The sequence below is a fragment of the Hippocampus guttulatus genome, chromosome 15, assembly GCF_054856545.1.
Source record: "Hippocampus guttulatus isolate MCC_2025c chromosome 15, RoL_Hgut_1.0, whole genome shotgun sequence".
Taxonomy (NCBI): Eukaryota; Metazoa; Chordata; class Actinopteri; order Syngnathiformes; family Syngnathidae; genus Hippocampus; species Hippocampus guttulatus.
This window is the reverse complement of record NC_141275.1, coordinates 6051397-6069832: the sequence shown is the minus strand read 5'-3', so window position 1 is coordinate 6069832 and position 18436 is coordinate 6051397. Positions and strand designations below refer to the sequence as shown.

At 40.9% G+C, this 18436-nt stretch overlaps 2 protein-coding genes across 4 annotated transcripts; both read right to left on the bottom strand.

Moving 5' to 3' along the window:
• Nucleotides 1-483: 483 nt before the first annotated feature.
• Nucleotides 484-3215, bottom strand: c1qbp (complement component 1, q subcomponent binding protein). 2 transcript variants are annotated; one of them, XM_086131990.1, is made up of 6 exons: nt 2854-3215; nt 1541-1691; nt 1362-1458; nt 1176-1271; nt 962-1084; nt 484-828 (listed from the first exon to the last, which is right to left on the bottom strand). In XM_086131990.1, the coding sequence occupies exons 1-6, from the start codon at nt 3101-3103 to the stop codon at nt 679-681; spliced, it is 867 nt and encodes a 288-aa protein (XP_085988116.1). In that variant the 5' UTR covers nt 3104-3215; the 3' UTR covers nt 484-678. The 2 variants fall into 2 exon arrangements, with proteins under 2 accessions (XP_085988116.1, XP_085988117.1); XM_086131991.1 differs by having other exon boundaries at nt 1371-1458.
• A 1703-nt stretch (nt 3216-4918) lies between these two features.
• dhx33 (DEAH (Asp-Glu-Ala-His) box polypeptide 33) lies at nt 4919-17413 on the bottom strand. Of its 2 annotated transcripts, XM_086130241.1 has the most exons (13): nt 17343-17413; nt 12631-12766; nt 12117-12277; nt 11632-11859; nt 10658-10828; nt 9394-9579; nt 9147-9258; nt 8873-9032; nt 8670-8758; nt 8465-8592; nt 7351-7554; nt 7174-7260; nt 4919-6253 (listed from the first exon to the last, which is right to left on the bottom strand). In XM_086130241.1, the coding sequence occupies exons 1-13, from the start codon at nt 17346-17348 to the stop codon at nt 5945-5947; spliced, it is 1977 nt and encodes a 658-aa protein (XP_085986367.1). In that variant the 5' UTR covers nt 17349-17413; the 3' UTR covers nt 4919-5944. The 2 variants fall into 2 exon arrangements, with proteins under 2 accessions (XP_085986367.1, XP_085986366.1); XM_086130240.1 differs by lacking the exon at nt 17343-17413 and having other exon boundaries at nt 12631-13004.
• Nucleotides 17414-18436: the final 1023 nt, after the last annotated feature.

The following is an 18436-nucleotide window of genomic DNA, read 5'->3' as shown; positions in this document are numbered from 1 at the left end:
TACATTTCTGGTTAGGAACGGTCAGTGGCTTTGGAATAATTTTCAATCATGGATATTTGATGGTCTTATATTTCTGGCCTTAGCAGTGATGAGGCAAAGTGAAGCCTCCTCATGAACCAATGAGACATTCTCTCTGATGTATCAGCCAATGGTTCATTCCATTTCCTTCATTTGAACTCTTTAAGGGCCCCTGCTGCACAATGAAGAGTATCGCAGTTCTTCATTTGATTTGAAAGCTTGTCATGTCATGTCTTGTCTCCGTGCATGTATTTATGACTAAACTAATCCTAACACTTTGTACACACTACACTGCAAATACACGGAATGACTGAATCTCATCTATTTATCTATGGACAACTGAACTGTGTGATTAAATCTTTATGAACTTTCTCCGAGTCTATAAATGAATGAATGGATAATTACCTGACTGGCAAATTGACTTTAATAGCTAACTCACGCAAAAGAATACAGGTACATGATCCCTCGATGTTGGAAAACGTTTTAATTGCATTTTGACCTACAAAAACAATAGATTTAATTAACCTCCGGAACATGTCTGTCGTCTAATGATACACCTAACTCACATTCCTTTTGATCCTTAAGTACTCTTAATATTTGCGTTAGTTGCAAGTGGATGTGGGACCGGCCAAAATGGACACCACGACTCTATAAATAAGATTAGTTACATTTCACAAAGGTTTTGAGTTCTTCCAGAAACTTGATGTACTGTTGATGCTCGATGGCAGTGCTCAGCTCCATAAGTTCATCAGCGAAGGTGTTGTCGACACCCCGGTCAGCCAGAAAGTCCATCATGTGATCATAGAGGGACTGAAAAAACAAAAATGGGGTTATTGGTTGTGTTAAAATGAAATAGTTTTATGACTTGGACCAGGAGGAAAATGTGGGGTTTTAACAAGAAACTGTGAAATATATCAGGGTAAGCCATTGTGCAGAAACTCACATCATTCAAAGAGTCTTTGGTGAGTGTGTAGCTGGTTTCTTTCCACTCTGTATCCCCTTCTGGCTGGAAGCTAACCTCAAAGATGCCGAAAATGTCGCTCTCCTCCTCTTCGCCATGTGACAGCTAGCCCAAACAGATCAACAATAAGATCATTGACAATTGGGAGTTGTGCTGATACTTTTCTTTTGTTCAAAGTGGTGTTGGCTGAGTGTACCTCATCTTGAAGGAATTGGCAGTCAATCACCAGTGTCTCCTTTACAGCCTCTTTCGTAACTTCGACAACAAAGTTGGGCGTGGACAAAATTTCAGGCTGCAAGGACAAGCGGGATGCTTATTTAAAAACTGGACATTAAAGTACTAGTCCGAAGTAGATATGTTTTCCATCTCTGAAAATCATGACCTTTGATACCTCTTCTCCTGACTTTTGCTCTCCTTGATCTGCCTCATCCGCAAAATTTGGAAGAATGCTGTTATTGACATTGAACGTGACAGTGACTCTGCGAGGGGATGATAAAAAAAAAAAGGTGAATATAATCACAGATCTCTGACAGCAGAAAGCACAGGGAACAGGTGGCGTACTTTTCTCCAGCAACGCGTTTTGTAAGTAGAGCCTCGGTACCGTCCATCGACAGTTCCCAACCTCCGGATATCTTGGGTAGAGTTGCACTTTTCTGAATCTTTTTCTCCTCTTTAATTTCATCAAATAGGAATTCCCCAAATGCCTTGTCACCTGCAATAGGAAAGAATACATGGGACAAATCGGTGATATTTTATATCAGATTTTTCTGATTTGTAACAATTTACGATGACTGACGTGACTAGATCGCGATGCATAACCGCACCATTGACAACCACAGCTGTGCATTCAGAGTATGAGTAGTGGGGTTTTTTTCTGTTTCTGCCAAATTTGATGCCAAATGTGTTGATCCACACACACATTTTTTGGGGGGTGGGCTGGGTACCTTGATGTTACTCTGGCCTGCAATGACAAGGCCTTTTCTTGTAACTACATGAACTTTATCCATGACCAATCCTTCTCAACTGGGCTATATTTATTTCTTGCTGTTTTATAAGAACTTGTCTTTGGTCATTCTGGTCGTTTTATCTATGCATATTTGAGTGCCAAATTAAACCACCTTATTTATATCCTCTTGACCAGTATTCTGTAAGACTTAGATTTCTATAATTATACAAAGTTCATCATATTGTCGCTTATGTGTTTAGCAAAACTTTCAAATGACAGAAACCTTTTGAATGTATAATCAAGGCTCAGAAATTTAGGAACGTTTGAAAGTCAAAAGGTCAAAAAAAAAACGAAAAAGGTCACACTCAAAATCTCAAACCCTATTCAGACAGACAGAAATTGGCCCATTTTCACCAGTTTCAAAGAGTCAACTTTTTTGATATGCGTCTCAGGAAAACGACACTTGTATCACTGGAATCATTCATCTGTCTGATAATTTTAGTCTTATGTAAATTAATTGATCTTTGAGATTGCACACACTACCGATGTACAGTAGTGACATTTCTTTGGTGGTGTACCATTAAAATTTTTGAATGAAACATAATTTGGAATGAAGGTTGGGAAATGATTCACTACCATGAACCACTCACATTAATGTACAAAGACATCAGGAAGTGGTCGTAAACGCATTCATTCAAGCTTGAGTGCTGACCAGCTAGTTATACTATGGTTAGCATATCACCACGAACTGTAAAGGTTCACCACGACCAAATGTTTTTTTTTACCCATCAAATAAGTATATTGTGGATGTTTTACCAATAAGCATGTTGTAAATTGCGCCATTATCCTATTAATGCTCTCTTTACACGTTGTTACACCGGTTGGCACACACTTAACTTTGCATCAACTGTTAAAACATGCTATTTACCCTCTGTGTGCATTGCACCGCATCCACACGACGCCGAAGGATTCAACACTTTTGTCGTAAACAGTTTGGGCCTGTATCCCGACGCTCCGTTGCCGTTCATCATCCAGAGGGAGCGGGTGAAGGTTCTGGCCGTAGCCGCTTTCGCCGAGCACAATGTCGGGCAATTGAGCGGCAAAGCCCGTGTCGTGGACGTGGAAGCCGTCGGAAGGCGGAGAGCGGCTCCCACCACACGGACAACAGACTTGAGCATGTTGGAAAATTGGGACACGACGAACCCTTCCGACTCGGCAAATTTTGTGGCTACTGCACACGGACGCCGCAACACACGTGTATGGAAGGACACATTGACCTGTCGTAACGTATGCCCGATGCGCCGGAAGTAATGACTGACGTAAAGGAAGCAGAAAACCCAAAGGCCCTCTTTTAGCACAAAATTGCACGTCAACGTTGTTGCCATATTTGATGTGGCATTCATGTCCCGTTAGTAACTTTGAAAATTGTTGTACTGTACCAAGAGCACATAGGTTTAAGACTAAATGCCGTTTGATGACACTTGGCTATTACAAATCATCATCTTTGTGAGCAGGGTTTTCTTACATTATAACTGGTCATTAAGGAACTTTGACTCAGATTATTAGTGTGAATAATCATATTGTTAACCATCCTGTTAAAATCTACTACCTCCCCCCAGCAGTAACCTGTGTGCATGTGCGCATCCGTGTCCGCTTTCTTCACTCACTCACACACACACACACACGCACACACACACACACGCACACACACACGCACACACACACACACACACTCACACGCACACACACACGCACGCACACGCACACACACACACACACATACACGCGCACACACACACACACACGCACACACACACACCGAGGTAATCAAATTAACATGACATTTGTTTTACCTCAGATTATGTGACTTGTTCCACTGTTCTGTATGTGGTGCGTTACTAGATATATTATGCGCCATCCCAATAGAGATGCCTGAAGCTCAACCACCACAAGAGTCCCACTCCAATTTAAGAAGAGCCTGTCAACCGGGCGCTTAGTGGCAATCACCTCTGACAAACTGTATTTGCACAGAGATTTGAAGAAGGTACCATCAGATTTCGTTTTCTTCAGGAATGAAAGTGATGGGAGTCGTGACATCACTATTTCAATAGGACACTATGTATAGGCACCAAACTGACGTCAGTGTGGTCTTTGGGGAGGAGTTTCTGACTGTCAATTCTGACAAGGATTTTTTTTTCGTATAAAATAATGATCCCCAGACGGGAAATTTAGGTTCTTACAAAAGTTCACAGCAGATTGCTAAAAAAAACAACAACAACAACAAATAGAAGACAAACACATATCCATTTTCTGAAGGAGTAGCTTTGTTTCGATATGGTGACACCGTCACATGTCTGTGCAATCCCCACAGCTGCTTGCAACCCGTCGCGTTGTTAATGCGAGCTCCCATATCACCATCATAATCTGTCGATATCTGTTGTTGGCACAAACAGAATCTCGGGGGCAATGTTCATAAAGTAACAATTACATACCTCGTTTTGGTCAGCTCAACTCACTCCTCTTGCAGCTCTCCTGCCTCTTTACTTTATAAATATCTTAGTCCCAACTCACGCCAATCCCCCTTCTCACAAAACATTACTATGACATCACCTTTGAAGTCTAAAGTGTTCAACCCTCACATTAGAGAAGTTTCGCATCAAAGCAAGTTTTGTTTCAACCGTCCGTTTTGAATAGCACTTGACTTCATTCAAGTCACACCGTCTGAATTCCGGCAAGAGACGACGGGGTACACCCCAGTCTGGTCGACAGCAAATCACGGTGGCTTCTTTTTCATAGAAAATGTTGGTGAATAGAATCAGTCCTACTTTTAAACACCACTAAACGGATAACCTCGTACTCCAGTAATAGGAGCTTTAACTCATCAGTGTGGGTAGTTTTTACCCCTTGTTGGTTCAAACTCTTGACGTGACGTCAGAATAAATAACAGCATTAGCTCGGACTGAGTTAATGCGTTTACAAACTCAAAAGGCAAATAACCTTGTCAAATGCAGTCATTTTATTAGAACAGTACACGCGGGTGTTCTTACATGGTTCCATAGTGTAAAAATATTTGAAGGTATTTATCTTACAATCCTGAGTCCCAAGTGTACAAAATCACAAAAGAAACGTTCACAAGTTGTGATTTACTTTCTACAAAGTGCAAAAGAAATCAGTCATCAGATATTTTCTTGTAATTTTCTTCTCCATGCATAGCATACATTTTCTGAGCTACCTACAGAGAATATCAAAAGGTAGAATCAACAGATGCTGTCATGCATCTTCCCCTGACGGGCCAATACAGTATTTGGAAAATATGTCAAAAAGCATGCACCAAGTGGGTGCAGATATTACAAAAGCGAGCTCATATTACATGCCACAACAAATTGTCAAAACGTTAACATTTTTAAATACTTTGTTGACTGAATCAACTACAGCCAATGCATATGTAAAAGCTCTTCAAGAGCACTTTGTATCAAATCAATACAATACAAGGCCTAGTTTAGTCTTACATGAACTTTCTTTGGAAGCTTGTCAACATTTGGTTTCCAAATATTTCTATTCTACATAGGCTGACATTCACAGCAAAGAATACATAAACTGACGGTAAACTGCGATTCATATTCTTTTAAAATACAAGCGAACGAGAAGACATTTCTAACATCCCAGAACAAATCCCTGTTAAGCAGCCGAACATTTTGCAAAATGGGATTACTAAAACTGGCAAATCGGAGTTGTGAGACATCAATGTGCAGATTCATGCTGCAGTGATACCTTAAGACTCAAGTGGGATGTAGTGTAAACCATCACTATATACAGTATTACAATATGATTTTTTGAGCACTCTTATGACCTAAGGAGGTGTTCAAAAGATGTTATGATAGTCCCACGGAGCGGCGGTCCTTAGTTTACAACAGAGTTCCTTTGCTTCAGTGCCAGTGTAACCTGATTTTTGGACATTGACCGGAACATATATATAAAAACATAACTCTGGGGTTGGGAGGTGCACTAAACACAAACGGTTAACTCTTGGTCGGGCGCAATTTGCGGCCAAAGTACTCCGGTGCTGCATCAAGCAACCAATCAGCATCTACCAGACACAAGTCCCTCATGTAGCAACGTGAGGTGTGCAGCAGCTCATTGAACACCACGTACGCTGGCTTCGCCTGGAAAAGAACAGACGAAGGGTGGATGGCCACCGACTGGTGGGTGTCCAGGGCTAAGTAGCTGCCGTCGGGTTGAAGCTCCGCAGCGTTGACAAACATCCCGTGGGCGAGGCATTGGCGAACCTTCCCTGTGTCCGCTCCACATGACTCCAGCTTTAAGTTCAGCTGTAATAAGCCAAACAGAACAGTCATAGTTACAGTAGTTATGATACATATATATTTTTTCAGATCAGATCATATAATTACCCTGACAAGCATGCTAAAACATGTTAAATTGTTTTTCAAATGGTTTCAGGAAAGTATTATTTGCGATGAAGTTGGTTTGCAATAATAGTTTGTTCATAACAACAACAAAAAATGGCTTATGCGGTACTTGAAGCCATTTACACTGTTCACTTGCGTAAAATAACACTGACAGAGCCTCCATTATCGTCAATCCAGCCATTAAGATGGACCCATTATTCCTGTTCTCGGCTGCTGACATCTAAGTAATGGAAACACTTCAGATATGATCTTCGTTTTGTCTTCTTTGACTCTTTGGACAGAATGGCAATTGTCAACGGCCTCAAAGTTTTGTCCAGTAGATGTAATTCATTCTGGCAGGATGCCTAGTCCATCGCGACTTCTTCTTTGACATCCTGAACTGTGGCTTGTTTTCTTATTCAAGTGTAAATTCTCCTGTCGCAATTTATTATTTCCATTCCATATTTCTCCCTGCAATTTATCAATTTACTTTTCATGATTTCATTTCAGCAATCAACTCCTCTCAGATACTATCTTCCTACTTCACCACTTGGCTGAAACGTTTGCATGTTTGTTGGAGGAATTTAGAGATGGTAATTGTGCTCTAGAGCCAGAAATTGCATAAATATTTATACATCCATTTTCTGATCTACTTATCCTCACAATGCTTGGGAGACATTTTGTGGCATCTAAGCATGACAGAAAGAGCCCAGAAACGCAAATCGAATAGAAAATTTGTTTTTCCCATCTAATTAACAGAACATAGGTTGCAAAATCAACAAATAGCAAACTAGAAATATTGTAGATGGGGAATTTCTGCATCAGGATTTGTGGAGATGTACCTTAAAGCATATTTCTCTGAGTTGACTTTGGACGTCTTTCACTAAGCCCATGTTCCTGCTGTTGACAAAGTTCTCGCGACACCATTCCTTTACAGAAAAGAAAAAAAAACATTCATACATCAAGTATCTTGGTGAAGTCTGATTAACTGTCAAGCAGCCCTAACAAACAATACTTGCCTTATTCCCACTGACTTTCTTGAATGCTCTGTAAATGCCGAGGAGCGTCATGTGATCTCCTTCACTGGACATGAACTTCTTGCGCACAGCAAGTACCTCTTCACGCCGTGCCGGGGGGTTGTACAGCACGCTGTCCACTGACAGCAGAGACACGATGCTTAAAATCTCCTCAGAGCAGGCATAGTTGGGGGACAGCAGGATGGTCTGCGAAACATTAAAGTGTCAAAAACTGGGAGCATACATGTAATATCATCTGTGGGCAATTTGTCAAATCAACGAGGCTACATAAAGTACATAGTTGTGTTACCCCACTGATCATGGAGGGATGGGGGTGGGCCATGCCGCAAATAGTACAAATCCACAAGTAATTGACACCCCGCCCCCCGAAAAGGTTTCTATTTACCTATAAATTGCCACAAGATGGTTGCAATTCACCACAAGATGATTGTAAAACACTACTTTGGTCTAAATGAAGCTCCTAAATTAACGTCAACACAGTTCCTCGTCCCCAAGATGCCACGGCATTACATCAAAGTCGTACTTTTACTGCTTTGGCCCGAACACACGCACAAAACAATATATGCATTGTTGCCTTGCTCAAAAGCAACACAAAGAGTAACCCAAAAGCACATCGTATCTCTCAAACAACTAGTTGCCATTTTTTTCAAATATTTTTGCTCAGTCGAATTCGAACCGTCATTCATTCTCTCGCCCACGTTTTTGGAATGTTAGAATTTTTTTCTCATTTTCAGAAATTGCACAAATATCAAATATGCAACTTTGGATCTTAAGAGCTAATGACTAACAGCAGCTACAAGATTATCGGGGATGTTCCTATATCTTGAAACTATACTTATTTATTGAGTACTTGGGAGTTGTTGCAGTTGATTGTGAGGTTTACCTCTGAGAATCAGGGTTCGCTATTTTTTTTTTCATTCAAGCAAGGCAGTTCATGCTTGATTATAAAAAGAATCGTCAACAGAATTTATTTGCCAAACAATTTCCTCTGATGTGCTTTCTGTCAGCCAAGTCAAATCAAATATACCGGTAAATGTTTGCATGTCACTTCGAATACCCACCCCTTGGTTGTATAAAACATTTCAAACAGTACTACCTTGGCATATCTTGGCTCCAGGGGAAAGCTGGACATCTTTTTTCCCAACGCAGTGAGGAGAACCTGCCCGTTATTCCTCTCCACAGCCCCCAGCAGCTCCAAATGCTCCACAGCTGAGCGAATGGCATCTGCAACGGTGTGGTGAAATTGAAGCTTACAGGCCGGTCCGGAAATGCTTTCCAGCTCATGACCTGTTGCATCTTACCTGGGGAGGGCTTGGACATGAAATCAAAATTCATAACATCTTGAATCCCTAGAGCCATGAGCTGTAGCATCACACTGGCGAGGTTACACCTTTGAAAACAACAGGCCACTCGGGTCAGTTTGACCTGAATGAAAATGTTCAGCTTCGAGTGTGTACTGGCCCTAAATTAACTGTAAAACAAAAACGGAACAAACAAAGGTTACCTCTGAATCTCGGGCACAGTCATAGGAATGAGATGATCAAATTCTTGCTCCGTGTAGAGACGATAGCAAATTCCTGAGTCTTCCCTGCCGGCCCGGCCTGCTCGTTGCCACGCCTGCGCTTTGGAAACCCGCTGCACAGCCAGCACCTCCAACCCACTGTCTGAGAGCCAATCGACAACCAACATACACCGAATAGAGCATAGCAAAGCATGTTGCATTTGGTGAGTCATAGTCAGTGAATGACCTCACAAGACTGGCGACAGTGTTATCTCACCAGGATTGAAACGTTTGGCTTTCACCATTCCTGTGTCAATGACATATTTGATCCCAGATATTGTCACTGACGTCTCTGCTATGTTGGTTGCCAAGATAACCTTCCTGCAACCCTGGAACACGGAAAGAGAATCAAATGGCATGAATTAAATTAATATCCATTTTGCATCTAACAGCCACATTTAAAAAAAAAAAAAAAAAACATCGTCACTTTCTCGATTTTTTCACTCTTCTGCCAGTGACTTTACCTTTGGAGCTGCCTGAAAGACCCTGAGCTGTTGCGTCGGAGGCAGTGACGCATACAGAGGGACGACTACCATAGGTCCACAATTGTCAGGCAAATGTTTGGCAATGTCCCGGCATGTCCTTGCTAGAGCCTCGATCTCTTCCTGGCCCGTCATGAAGACCAATATATCATGTGATGGAGGTGCTTCCTGAGCAAAGACGAGACTGTTGTAGCGAACGATGACACACACATTATATATACAGTATATATATATATATATATATATATATATAGGGCGGCCCGGTAGTCCAGTGGTTAGCACGTCGGCTTCACAGTGCAGAGGTACCGGGTTCGATTCCAGCTCCGGCCTCCCTGTGTGGAGTTTGCATGTTCTCCCCGGGCCTGCGTGGGTTTTCTCCGGGTGCTCCGGTTTCCTCCCACATTCCAAAAACATGCATGTCAGGCTGATTGGACGCTCTAAATTCTCCCTAGGTGTGAGTGTGGGCGTGGATGGTTGTTCGTCTCTGTGTGCCCTGCGATTGGCTGGCAACTGATTCAGGGTGTCCCCCGCCTACTGCCCGGAGATGGCTGGGATAGGCTCCAGCACCCCCCGCGACCCTAGTGAGGATCAAGCGGTTCGGAAAATGGATGGATGGATGGATATATATATATATACATATATATATATATATATACACATACGCAGGAAAAAGTCTTTACTGGTATTTTTTTTATGTTTACCGTGTGTAGGGTTGGAACTAATGATCATTTTAATAATAAATAAAAATATGTTTTAACTTCTATTCCTTGGGTCAAAAACAAGAGATTATTTCAAATTGACAGTTCAGAAAATGCAGACGCACATGTTAAAATAACGTGAAAATGTTTTGATTAAATAAAGATTTCCAGCAAGACTTACCATTTCCATCAGAAACCCATTTTCTATGTTGCTTGAATTAGAATTCATTAGTTTTTTTCCATTGCGTGTGATAGTGTGATTAATTTTAATTTTGATGGACTAGGCATGATCAAATGTAGTCTCATGGCACACAATGACAGTTCATTTCAATATCTGTTGTATAATGCAAGGTCCCCTTTTTATTTTAAGCATTCATATTTCATGGATATTTCACACATACAAATGTTTCTGGTTTTTTTTAACCCTTGTTGAAGTCATTTAAATAATAATTGAGACTATAATTCATCTTTTTAAAAAAAGGATGCTTCCTCATTTATTTACCTATTTATTCATTTGTTTATTTTATCATGTCCTCAGTGGAGACTACCTGATGTATCTGGAACACAGTGACTAGAGCAGCTTGCAGGTAGTCGGACTGAGCCTGTTTGGTGTAGTAGATCTGAATGGGATGCTGCCTGCCCTCCAGGTAAAGTACAGGTGACTTGTTGAAGTATTCCGAAAACAGGTCGACATCCATTGTAGCTGACATCACGATGAGCTGGGCAGAAAAAACAATGAGACAAAAGGGCCATGTTTCACAGGAAATTAACTTAAATAGCACGTATTGTGGAGGGAAAAAAACACATTTTAATTGCTTGTATATCAATAGTTGGGTCACTGGAGTGACCAAGTGTGAAGAAATTAAACATCCAAGTAAACCTTTTGTCATTTGCCTATTTCTAAAAATGTGTCTGGGAATGAGACATGCTGCACTTACTCACAATTGCATAACCCCCGCCTTCACAAAGAGTGCGTCTGGCTGCGACAGGATAAGCTAGGGCGGGCGAAGAGCCAAAGCCACTTTTAAGTAATGGCCAATAACCATATCCCAAAAAGGTGGAACTCCCATGCTATCATGTAAAAGCCAAAACGTTAACAGAGTGGAATTAAGTTTTGCTGCATAAATGCACAGATTAGTGCTCGCTTCTGATAAGTAGCACATACTTGATTGCTTGGTGGAGTTTTAAATGCGGTCGAGGCATTTTGTTTTTGGTAATGTGTCCATGCGCCACATCTTGCTCACCATGATAACAAAAGCGGCTCACCGCTGGCCCAGCAGCAGTATTTCACTTGCATGGGATGCTTAAAATGAGAAGATGTCCACAAGATATGAAATAGGATAGCTAAGCTATACTATTGTCCTTGATCCTGAATTTTGACAGAAGCAAGTCACAGAGATGTTTTTAAGACACCTGCTGTTTTATATTATGAAAAAAAGTCCACAAATAAGTCAAACATGTCTCCTATAAAAATACATAGGGCACTACATAAAGACACAATTTCATCCATTTAAAAACATACTTTCAGAGGAATCTTGCCAAGTTCTTTGCGCCGGCGCTGAGCTGTCTTGACAACTCCAAACAGGACATCTGTGTGCACGGTGCGCTCATGAGCTTCATCCAGGACCACCACAGTGTAGCGCAGCAGTAAGGGGTCACCAATGGCCTCGCGTAAGAGCATTCCATCAGTCATAAACTTCAATTTCGTCTCGGAGGATGTGACGTCCTCAAAACGCACGGTGTAGCCCACCTGGAGATGGTTGTAGTTGTAAATAGAAGAAGTAATTATTCAAAATAAAATGGAAAAACCAGTGGTGTCTTGGTTGTTACCATTTGTTCTCTCTCCCTTTACCTCAAAGACGACATAGGGTGGCTTTTTATATTTAGAAAATATGCTCCAATGCTTTTGTTGCATAAGTCTGTGTTTCTGTTTTTTACATTACCAGTGCGTTATATGGTAAAATTGTGATCAATCTGGTCATGCTTGCATGGATGAAGGGGACATACCAGCTTGCCAAGTTGCGTCCCCTTCTCTTCTGCCACCCTGCCTGCCAGTGAGATTGCAGCCACTCGACGGGGCTGAGTGATGGCAACGAGGCCCTGCCGTCCGATCCCAGCCTCATACAGATACTGGGGGATCTGGGTGGTCTTCCCTGAGCCGGTCTCGCCTGATAACACAGAGCGGGTCTTGTAAAATGAAAAAATCAGTACATGTGCTGAGACATCACACACGGACAGGATCCTTTTAGCCGGATTCAACTCATGCACTTGACCAAAAGACAACAAAAGGTGCACTCTAAAACGTACTTCAGTACAAAGGTAAAGATGTTTCTTGATTTTTACACACATAACTTTGCTCATGTTGTGAATTAAGCAACAAAAAAAAAATGCTAAATTAGCTATGGACAATTTAACAAAAAAAATATATGATGGCTGGCACAAGACATAGACATGACAAGCACAATAACGAAGGTTACTGTGAACAGCACTACACAACAGCGTGTGCGAGGTGACACGTTACCTATCAGAATAGCATTGTGGAGCTGTCTTAGCTGGCTCAAAAGCTGAGCCCTCGCTTGGTAAATGGGAAGCTGTTTCCTCTGGACATCAATTGGGGTGGTCGCTTTTGCCTTCCCAGGCAGCAGCATACCAGGTTTCTGCTTGTCGAGGCGAAAGAAAACGGACCCCGGCTTGAATTTTTTAGCCGGAGGATGGTCGGTATCGTAGGGCATGATCTAGAAAACACGATTTCCTAAGAGCACTCGCTGTCGCGTCCTTAAGGCTAGAGAGTGTCAACACATGAGAGCGAAAATGGTTCTCATACTCTCGACAAGGTATTTCCAGGCGTTACTGCGGTTGTTTTGCTCACATTGAAAAAAAAGGTCCACGAGGTAAACGTCGTCGCATGAGTTTGACGTCATATAACAGCCTATTACATTTTCTTTGGCTTGGCTTGTTCGCGGTTTAAATGCTGTTCCTCAGAGTTTTCTTGAGCTAATATAATCTGACACATCAATATATATAGACTCAAACATTTTCTTTTACAATTAGAAGAGTCGCACAAATAAAGATGCATGTACTCATGTCGCTATAATAAAATTTCTCCTCGGAGTAAATTCTACTGGAACGTAGTTACACAACAAATTGACGAAGAACATGGTTATGTCGCTTTCAATTCTGCATTTCAAATAAAATTAGGGCTTTAATCTAAAATACGACGCAACAGTTATCCTTGCATATTCACTTTCCAAGTTCATTGACTTTTCACAGATGACAAATGCACCTTCTATGGGAGTGAGTCCAGGACAATTCTTAAATTTATTTTGTAATTGCCGTGTGTCTTCAAAAATTTGGAAAGATATATGCGTGAAAACACTGGTCAAACCGTTCAATTTGTCTATAGTTTTGAACATGGGGTAAAGTATTTACCTTTGTAATCAATCTCAAATTCTATCAAATTTTACTCCGACAAAATATCCATAGGAATGTCCAAATCCCTTACAAATTCTCCACTATTTCTTGGAGAGCGCATGTAAATACTTTGAAATAAACAAAGAATGAGAAAATTGTTTCTATATTGGTGAGTTATCTCTTGTTTACCTCGAATGGAAGTTTACTGTGCCTTGTTAGTGTGTTTTGTAAATGTTTGAATCCGTCTCAGTATTAGCTGTATGAGTGTATTTTTGCATTCATGCTTCTAACATCTAGATCTGATCATGTTGCTATAGTACAAGTTTAATAAATTCCTGACTAAATAAACCATTCACAATCCATACAAGATCAATTGTGTCCAACTGTATAAATGGTTCATTTGCTATGGTTTCTCACTTATCATAATCAAATCAACAGCAAAGTTAGCATACCAAAGGCGTTCGAACTGAGTGGATGTTTCACTGCTTTGGTTTAGTCTTCTTCACTGTATGAACCTGGAAGAAGAACCTTTCAGACATTTTAGGTATTGAAAATATGTTATGTGGGTTATGCTTGGAAACAAGTTATTTATTGGAAAAATACACCATCTGACATTAAGTTCATTTTTCATCATAATTCACAGCATCAGGAGTTATTATTGCGACCTTCTTGTGCTTAGGTTAATGTTGGGGATTAAAGTAGGATTTGTATCTAAGCCAAGCTTCTCTGGAATCACTCAGTAAATAACCTTCTCTTGTTTTTAGTGGAAATACTTTCCTGTCGTGCTGTGACTCAGTAGCATTTGTCTTTCCCTGACTGCAATGTTTCTGTAGCCTTTCTATAATCATTTGATATTCAAACCATTAACTTGAGTAACAGCTACACTTTACTTGGTATGGCCTCAGTGTCATTCTATCCTTTTTTTTTAATTGTAAGAATGGTAGCCTGAGTCTGTCTCATGCTCGACCACACAAAACTAAACAACTTTGAGGGCAAATGTCCAGTAAATTGTAAGCAAACGTGTATTGTTCTGAATAGATAGATTAGTTATACAAATTTTCGGTGCTCAAACCTCACTGCCTGCCTGATAAATGTTGGAGGGTTTTTATTTGTTGTAGTTATTTTTCTTAATCTGACTGCATTTACCTGTAACAATGCTAACACTAAAAAATTCAGGACTCCATGAAGATTTTGTGCTAAATGAGAGTGAATCGAAAAAATGAAAAATACATTTTGAGTCAAGTAAATTGTTGATTCAGGAGCACGATCATTCTTTCATTTCAGTGTTTCGGTGCAAATAACATTGACCCATCAAGCCATATTTTGGTGGCAACAATAATAATAATAATACTGTACATTAGATTAGGCTATTTCAAAAATACACTGAACACATAGTATTTGCTGTTTGTTAATCGCAAATTCGCCTATTCGCTGCTATTTTAGCTGTACCTAGCCTCCGTTCTTTGCTGACCTATTGTTTTGTTTTTTTATTGCCAGCTCAGTTTGGTTCTCAGGCCAAAGCGCCACCTGGTGGGATCTTAGTGCCAATCAACTGTTGAAATGAGTTGAGGGGATTCATTTTGGACAAATATAGTTCTTTGCTGCTATCTTATGGCATCTACAGTCCAGTATACCTTTTTCGGGTGGCGTCAATTACTTGCAGATTTTCGCCATTTACAGCTGGACTATGTCCCTCTACAGAATGTAAATCGCACATCAGTCATACATGTGCCCAGAGACCCTCTCATGACTGCAACAGGTGGATTCAATAACATAACTCAAACAACAGCAGTCACAGTTCAACAACTTTTACTGACTAAGGTGAGCTATGAGGCGGCCAGGGGTGAGTTGCTCATCAAGCTGTTTTAGCTGATGGTCTTGGGATCGGAACAGAACCTCAAAGGATTTGGTTGTGTCCATGTTGACCAACTCGTCTCATCCAAACCACAGCCAGTAGACTCAATAGCACGACTCGGACGACAGGAAATGGTTCAATAATGTTTACAAGGTCAATACACGAGGGTTTTTATTGGCTTTGGAAGATAATCCGGTTGGAAATGCCGAAGGATGGCCTTTTTCAAGGTACTCTATTTGGTCAAATACGACTGGAATTGTTGAACGGGTGAATTTTTCATTAATGCTCGAGAGATAAATGATCGCTGTTTTGCTGAATCGGAATGTGGAAACCAGCTCTCCTCTGCTTGGCCGCCTTGGGATCCCCGGGAGGAGCTGCAAGAAGTGGCTGGGGAGGAGGAAGTCTGGCCTTCCTTGCTAAAAGGGCTGCCCAGCAACACGACCCCAGATAAATGGTAAAGAATGGATGGATGGATGGATGGTAGTTTTCAATATCTCAGCCGTCATTACAAAATGGGATGCCTTGGGCGGCAAGCCTGTAAAAGCTTTTCTATTTTGCTTCCCATTAAGTGTCTCAGTCATGTGAACACATACCGACACAACACGACGTAAATGGAATATTTATTTTTTTTCTTGTTATTATTATTACCCATTTCCCTTGGTGTCCCGTTAGATGTAGCATTTTCTGCACTGTTGGTATTCCCATCACCGGTGCCCACACAACATTGATGTCTCCAAGGGCCGAATATTCCTTCCTCAAACACCCCCATCCGTTAGGTGGCCCCCTCATGGACATCAAACAGTTCGGAGATCAAGCCTTCCAGCTCAACTGTTGCATGTATGTATTGTCGCGGTGTCCCTTTTATTAATATCGGTAATAAATTAGCTGGTTCAATATATCTAGCTAGTGGGTGTCTGTATCTGAGGTCATAGTGTTTGTTTTCCTTCCCGGTTGCTGCAAAATTAAGACTTTCTCTTTTTACCGATTGTTGTTTGACCTCTTGCATTATCCGGAGAAGCTTATCCTTATTTTTCCTCCTTGAACTTTGCCCAACTCTCCTATTGCTCCGCCTTCCTTTTCCTCTTCCTGTCTTCCAACTGCGGCCCGGACTGCCTCATTTATCTCATCCTTAACTTCCTAGATCTTAACTCTTTCACACTCTCTGTCCTGATCCGAGTACTCCTGCTTTCGCCAACATAAGTGGTTGTCTTTTCTGGTTATTTGTTCACATGTTTAAGAGCTTTTCTTTTTTACCATAACAATTCAAAAGCTCTTATTTCTTGGGCTTGGTGCCCTTTTTCGCCATGCTGCTGTAATGTGGTGAATTTGGCAATAAACGTGTTGAGACTGGTGATTTAATATTTATAAAATTACGTCTACTGTGATTTGACGGTTCCGCTGAGGATCGGATCGAGGCCAGGTTGAGGCATCATCGTGCACTGACTAGTTTGGATTTTGTTTGGATTGTTTTTGTTTTTAAATCTGGCTTCCTCTAACTGACTTTCCTCTTGGTTATTTTCTTGAACACTTTACCTTCACATGAAACAATTTGAGGATTTGTAGTTCCTCATTTCTTTTCTCTTCACTTTTGCTGCTTTTTGCCTTTGAGGCTTTAGTCCTTAATTTGGAGTCCCATCTCCTTGCATAAACTGACACCACATATGCCACCGTCAGGTCAGCTTTGATTTAAAATATTTGTGCCTACATCTACTTTATTGTGTTTTTTTTTTCTTTTTTTCATCTGCGAAAACGGATCGCTGTAAAAGGCGACTCGGCGGACATTCATTCTGTCTGCCCCTGTTGATCATTGTTTTTCTATTTCTCTTGGACGAGTTGTATCTGTTCCATTTTGTTGCACCTTGTGGCACAATGACAATAAACTATTCTGATTCACTGTGGCAGGATTTATTCCCATTCAAAATCCGTGCAGCACATTGTTCCACTTAAACCCCATCACTTCACACTACCTTCATTAATATGCTTGCCTCCTGGGGAGTACAATACACTTTGACACCACCCTTTTTCCTGCAACACAACAGAAAACAGCAAAGTTAATCACACTAAAGCAGGGGTGTCAAACCCTTTTTTTTTCTTCTTTTTTTTTTTTTTTGTCGCGGGCCACTTTGGATTTACGGCTTCCCTCGGAGGGCCGGTGCAAAACCTCAACGTTATTTATTACCCATGACGATTTGACATTTCGGTACAGATTTCAGCAAGAATCATGAAAGTTGACACACATGATTTGTTCCTGCGGGCCACATAAAATAATGTGAGGGGCTGGATCTGGCCCCCGGGCCTTGACTTTGACACCGGTGCACTAAAGTGTTTTGTTTTTTTCAGCCACAGTCTGAGTAAATGATCTAGAACCTTTAGAAAGTCATATTCGGCGCTGATTTTCAAGTATTCTTAACGTTTCTGTCATTCAAGCACCGTTTCATCTGTACAAGGTCATACCGAGTCACTCATTTCTTCGTGTTTTATTCTTTATCACTCTTTGATACTCTGTGTCGATGTTAAATGTACATTATATCTGTATAGGCCTGATGAATACTTATAAATCATCAGGTCTGATCAGGGAAATATTCTCATGAGGACAGTATGCAGTGTGCTTATGAAACAAAAAGCTCATTCCAGGTCACACCTCAGTCCTGCAAAGGATTTGGAGACCAATGTCAGTCTGACCCATCGTTTTCTCCTTTACTGAGCCTTATATATATGCCAACGGAGCTATAAAAATTGAGTTTTATGCAACATAATATGAAAACCATTTTAGTAACATCAGAACAGCCAGACAGTGCTGTCAAAGGGGAGAGAGAAAGAAAAAGGGGTAGTTGGAGGCAATCAGACTGATTACCTCACACCTCTCTTAACAACAGTAATTATAATTTGTGTAAATTATAAATATATCGATAAATTATTCTCATCGGTGTAGAGGTGTCCATGTGTTCATAGCATCACCTCTTTATCATTTTTGGAAGCTTTAACTACATACACCCAATGCCTGTTATCGGATACTGACGTCGACAACCAAATATTTCCTTCACAGACCATTTGTATCCTA

Bases quoted from the DNA above. Each gene is read 5' to 3' on its own strand.
- dhx33 (XM_086130240.1), bottom strand. From the start codon at position 12,841: ATGCCCTACGATACCGACCATCCTCCGGCTAAAAAATTCAAGCCGGGG. The intron at 9,033-9,146 runs GTGAGATAACAC...ATTGGCTCTCAG, and splicing joins AGCCAAACGTTTCAATCCTG to ACAGTGGGTTGGAGGTGCTG. The intron at 7,261-7,350 runs GCAAGTATTGTT...TTTTCTGTAAAG, and splicing joins AGAAAGTCAGTGGGAATAAG to GAATGGTGTCGCGAGAACTT.
- c1qbp (XM_086131990.1), bottom strand. From the start codon at position 3,103: ATGCTCAAGTCTGTTGTCCGTGTGGTGGGAGCCGCTCTCCGCCTTCCG. The intron at 1,459-1,540 runs GTACGCCACCTG...ATCCCCTCGCAG, and splicing joins AAACGCGTTGCTGGAGAAAA to AGTCACTGTCACGTTCAATG. The intron at 1,272-1,361 runs GTCATGATTTTC...TTGTCCTTGCAG, and splicing joins CAGGAGAAGAGGTATCAAAG to CCTGAAATTTTGTCCACGCC.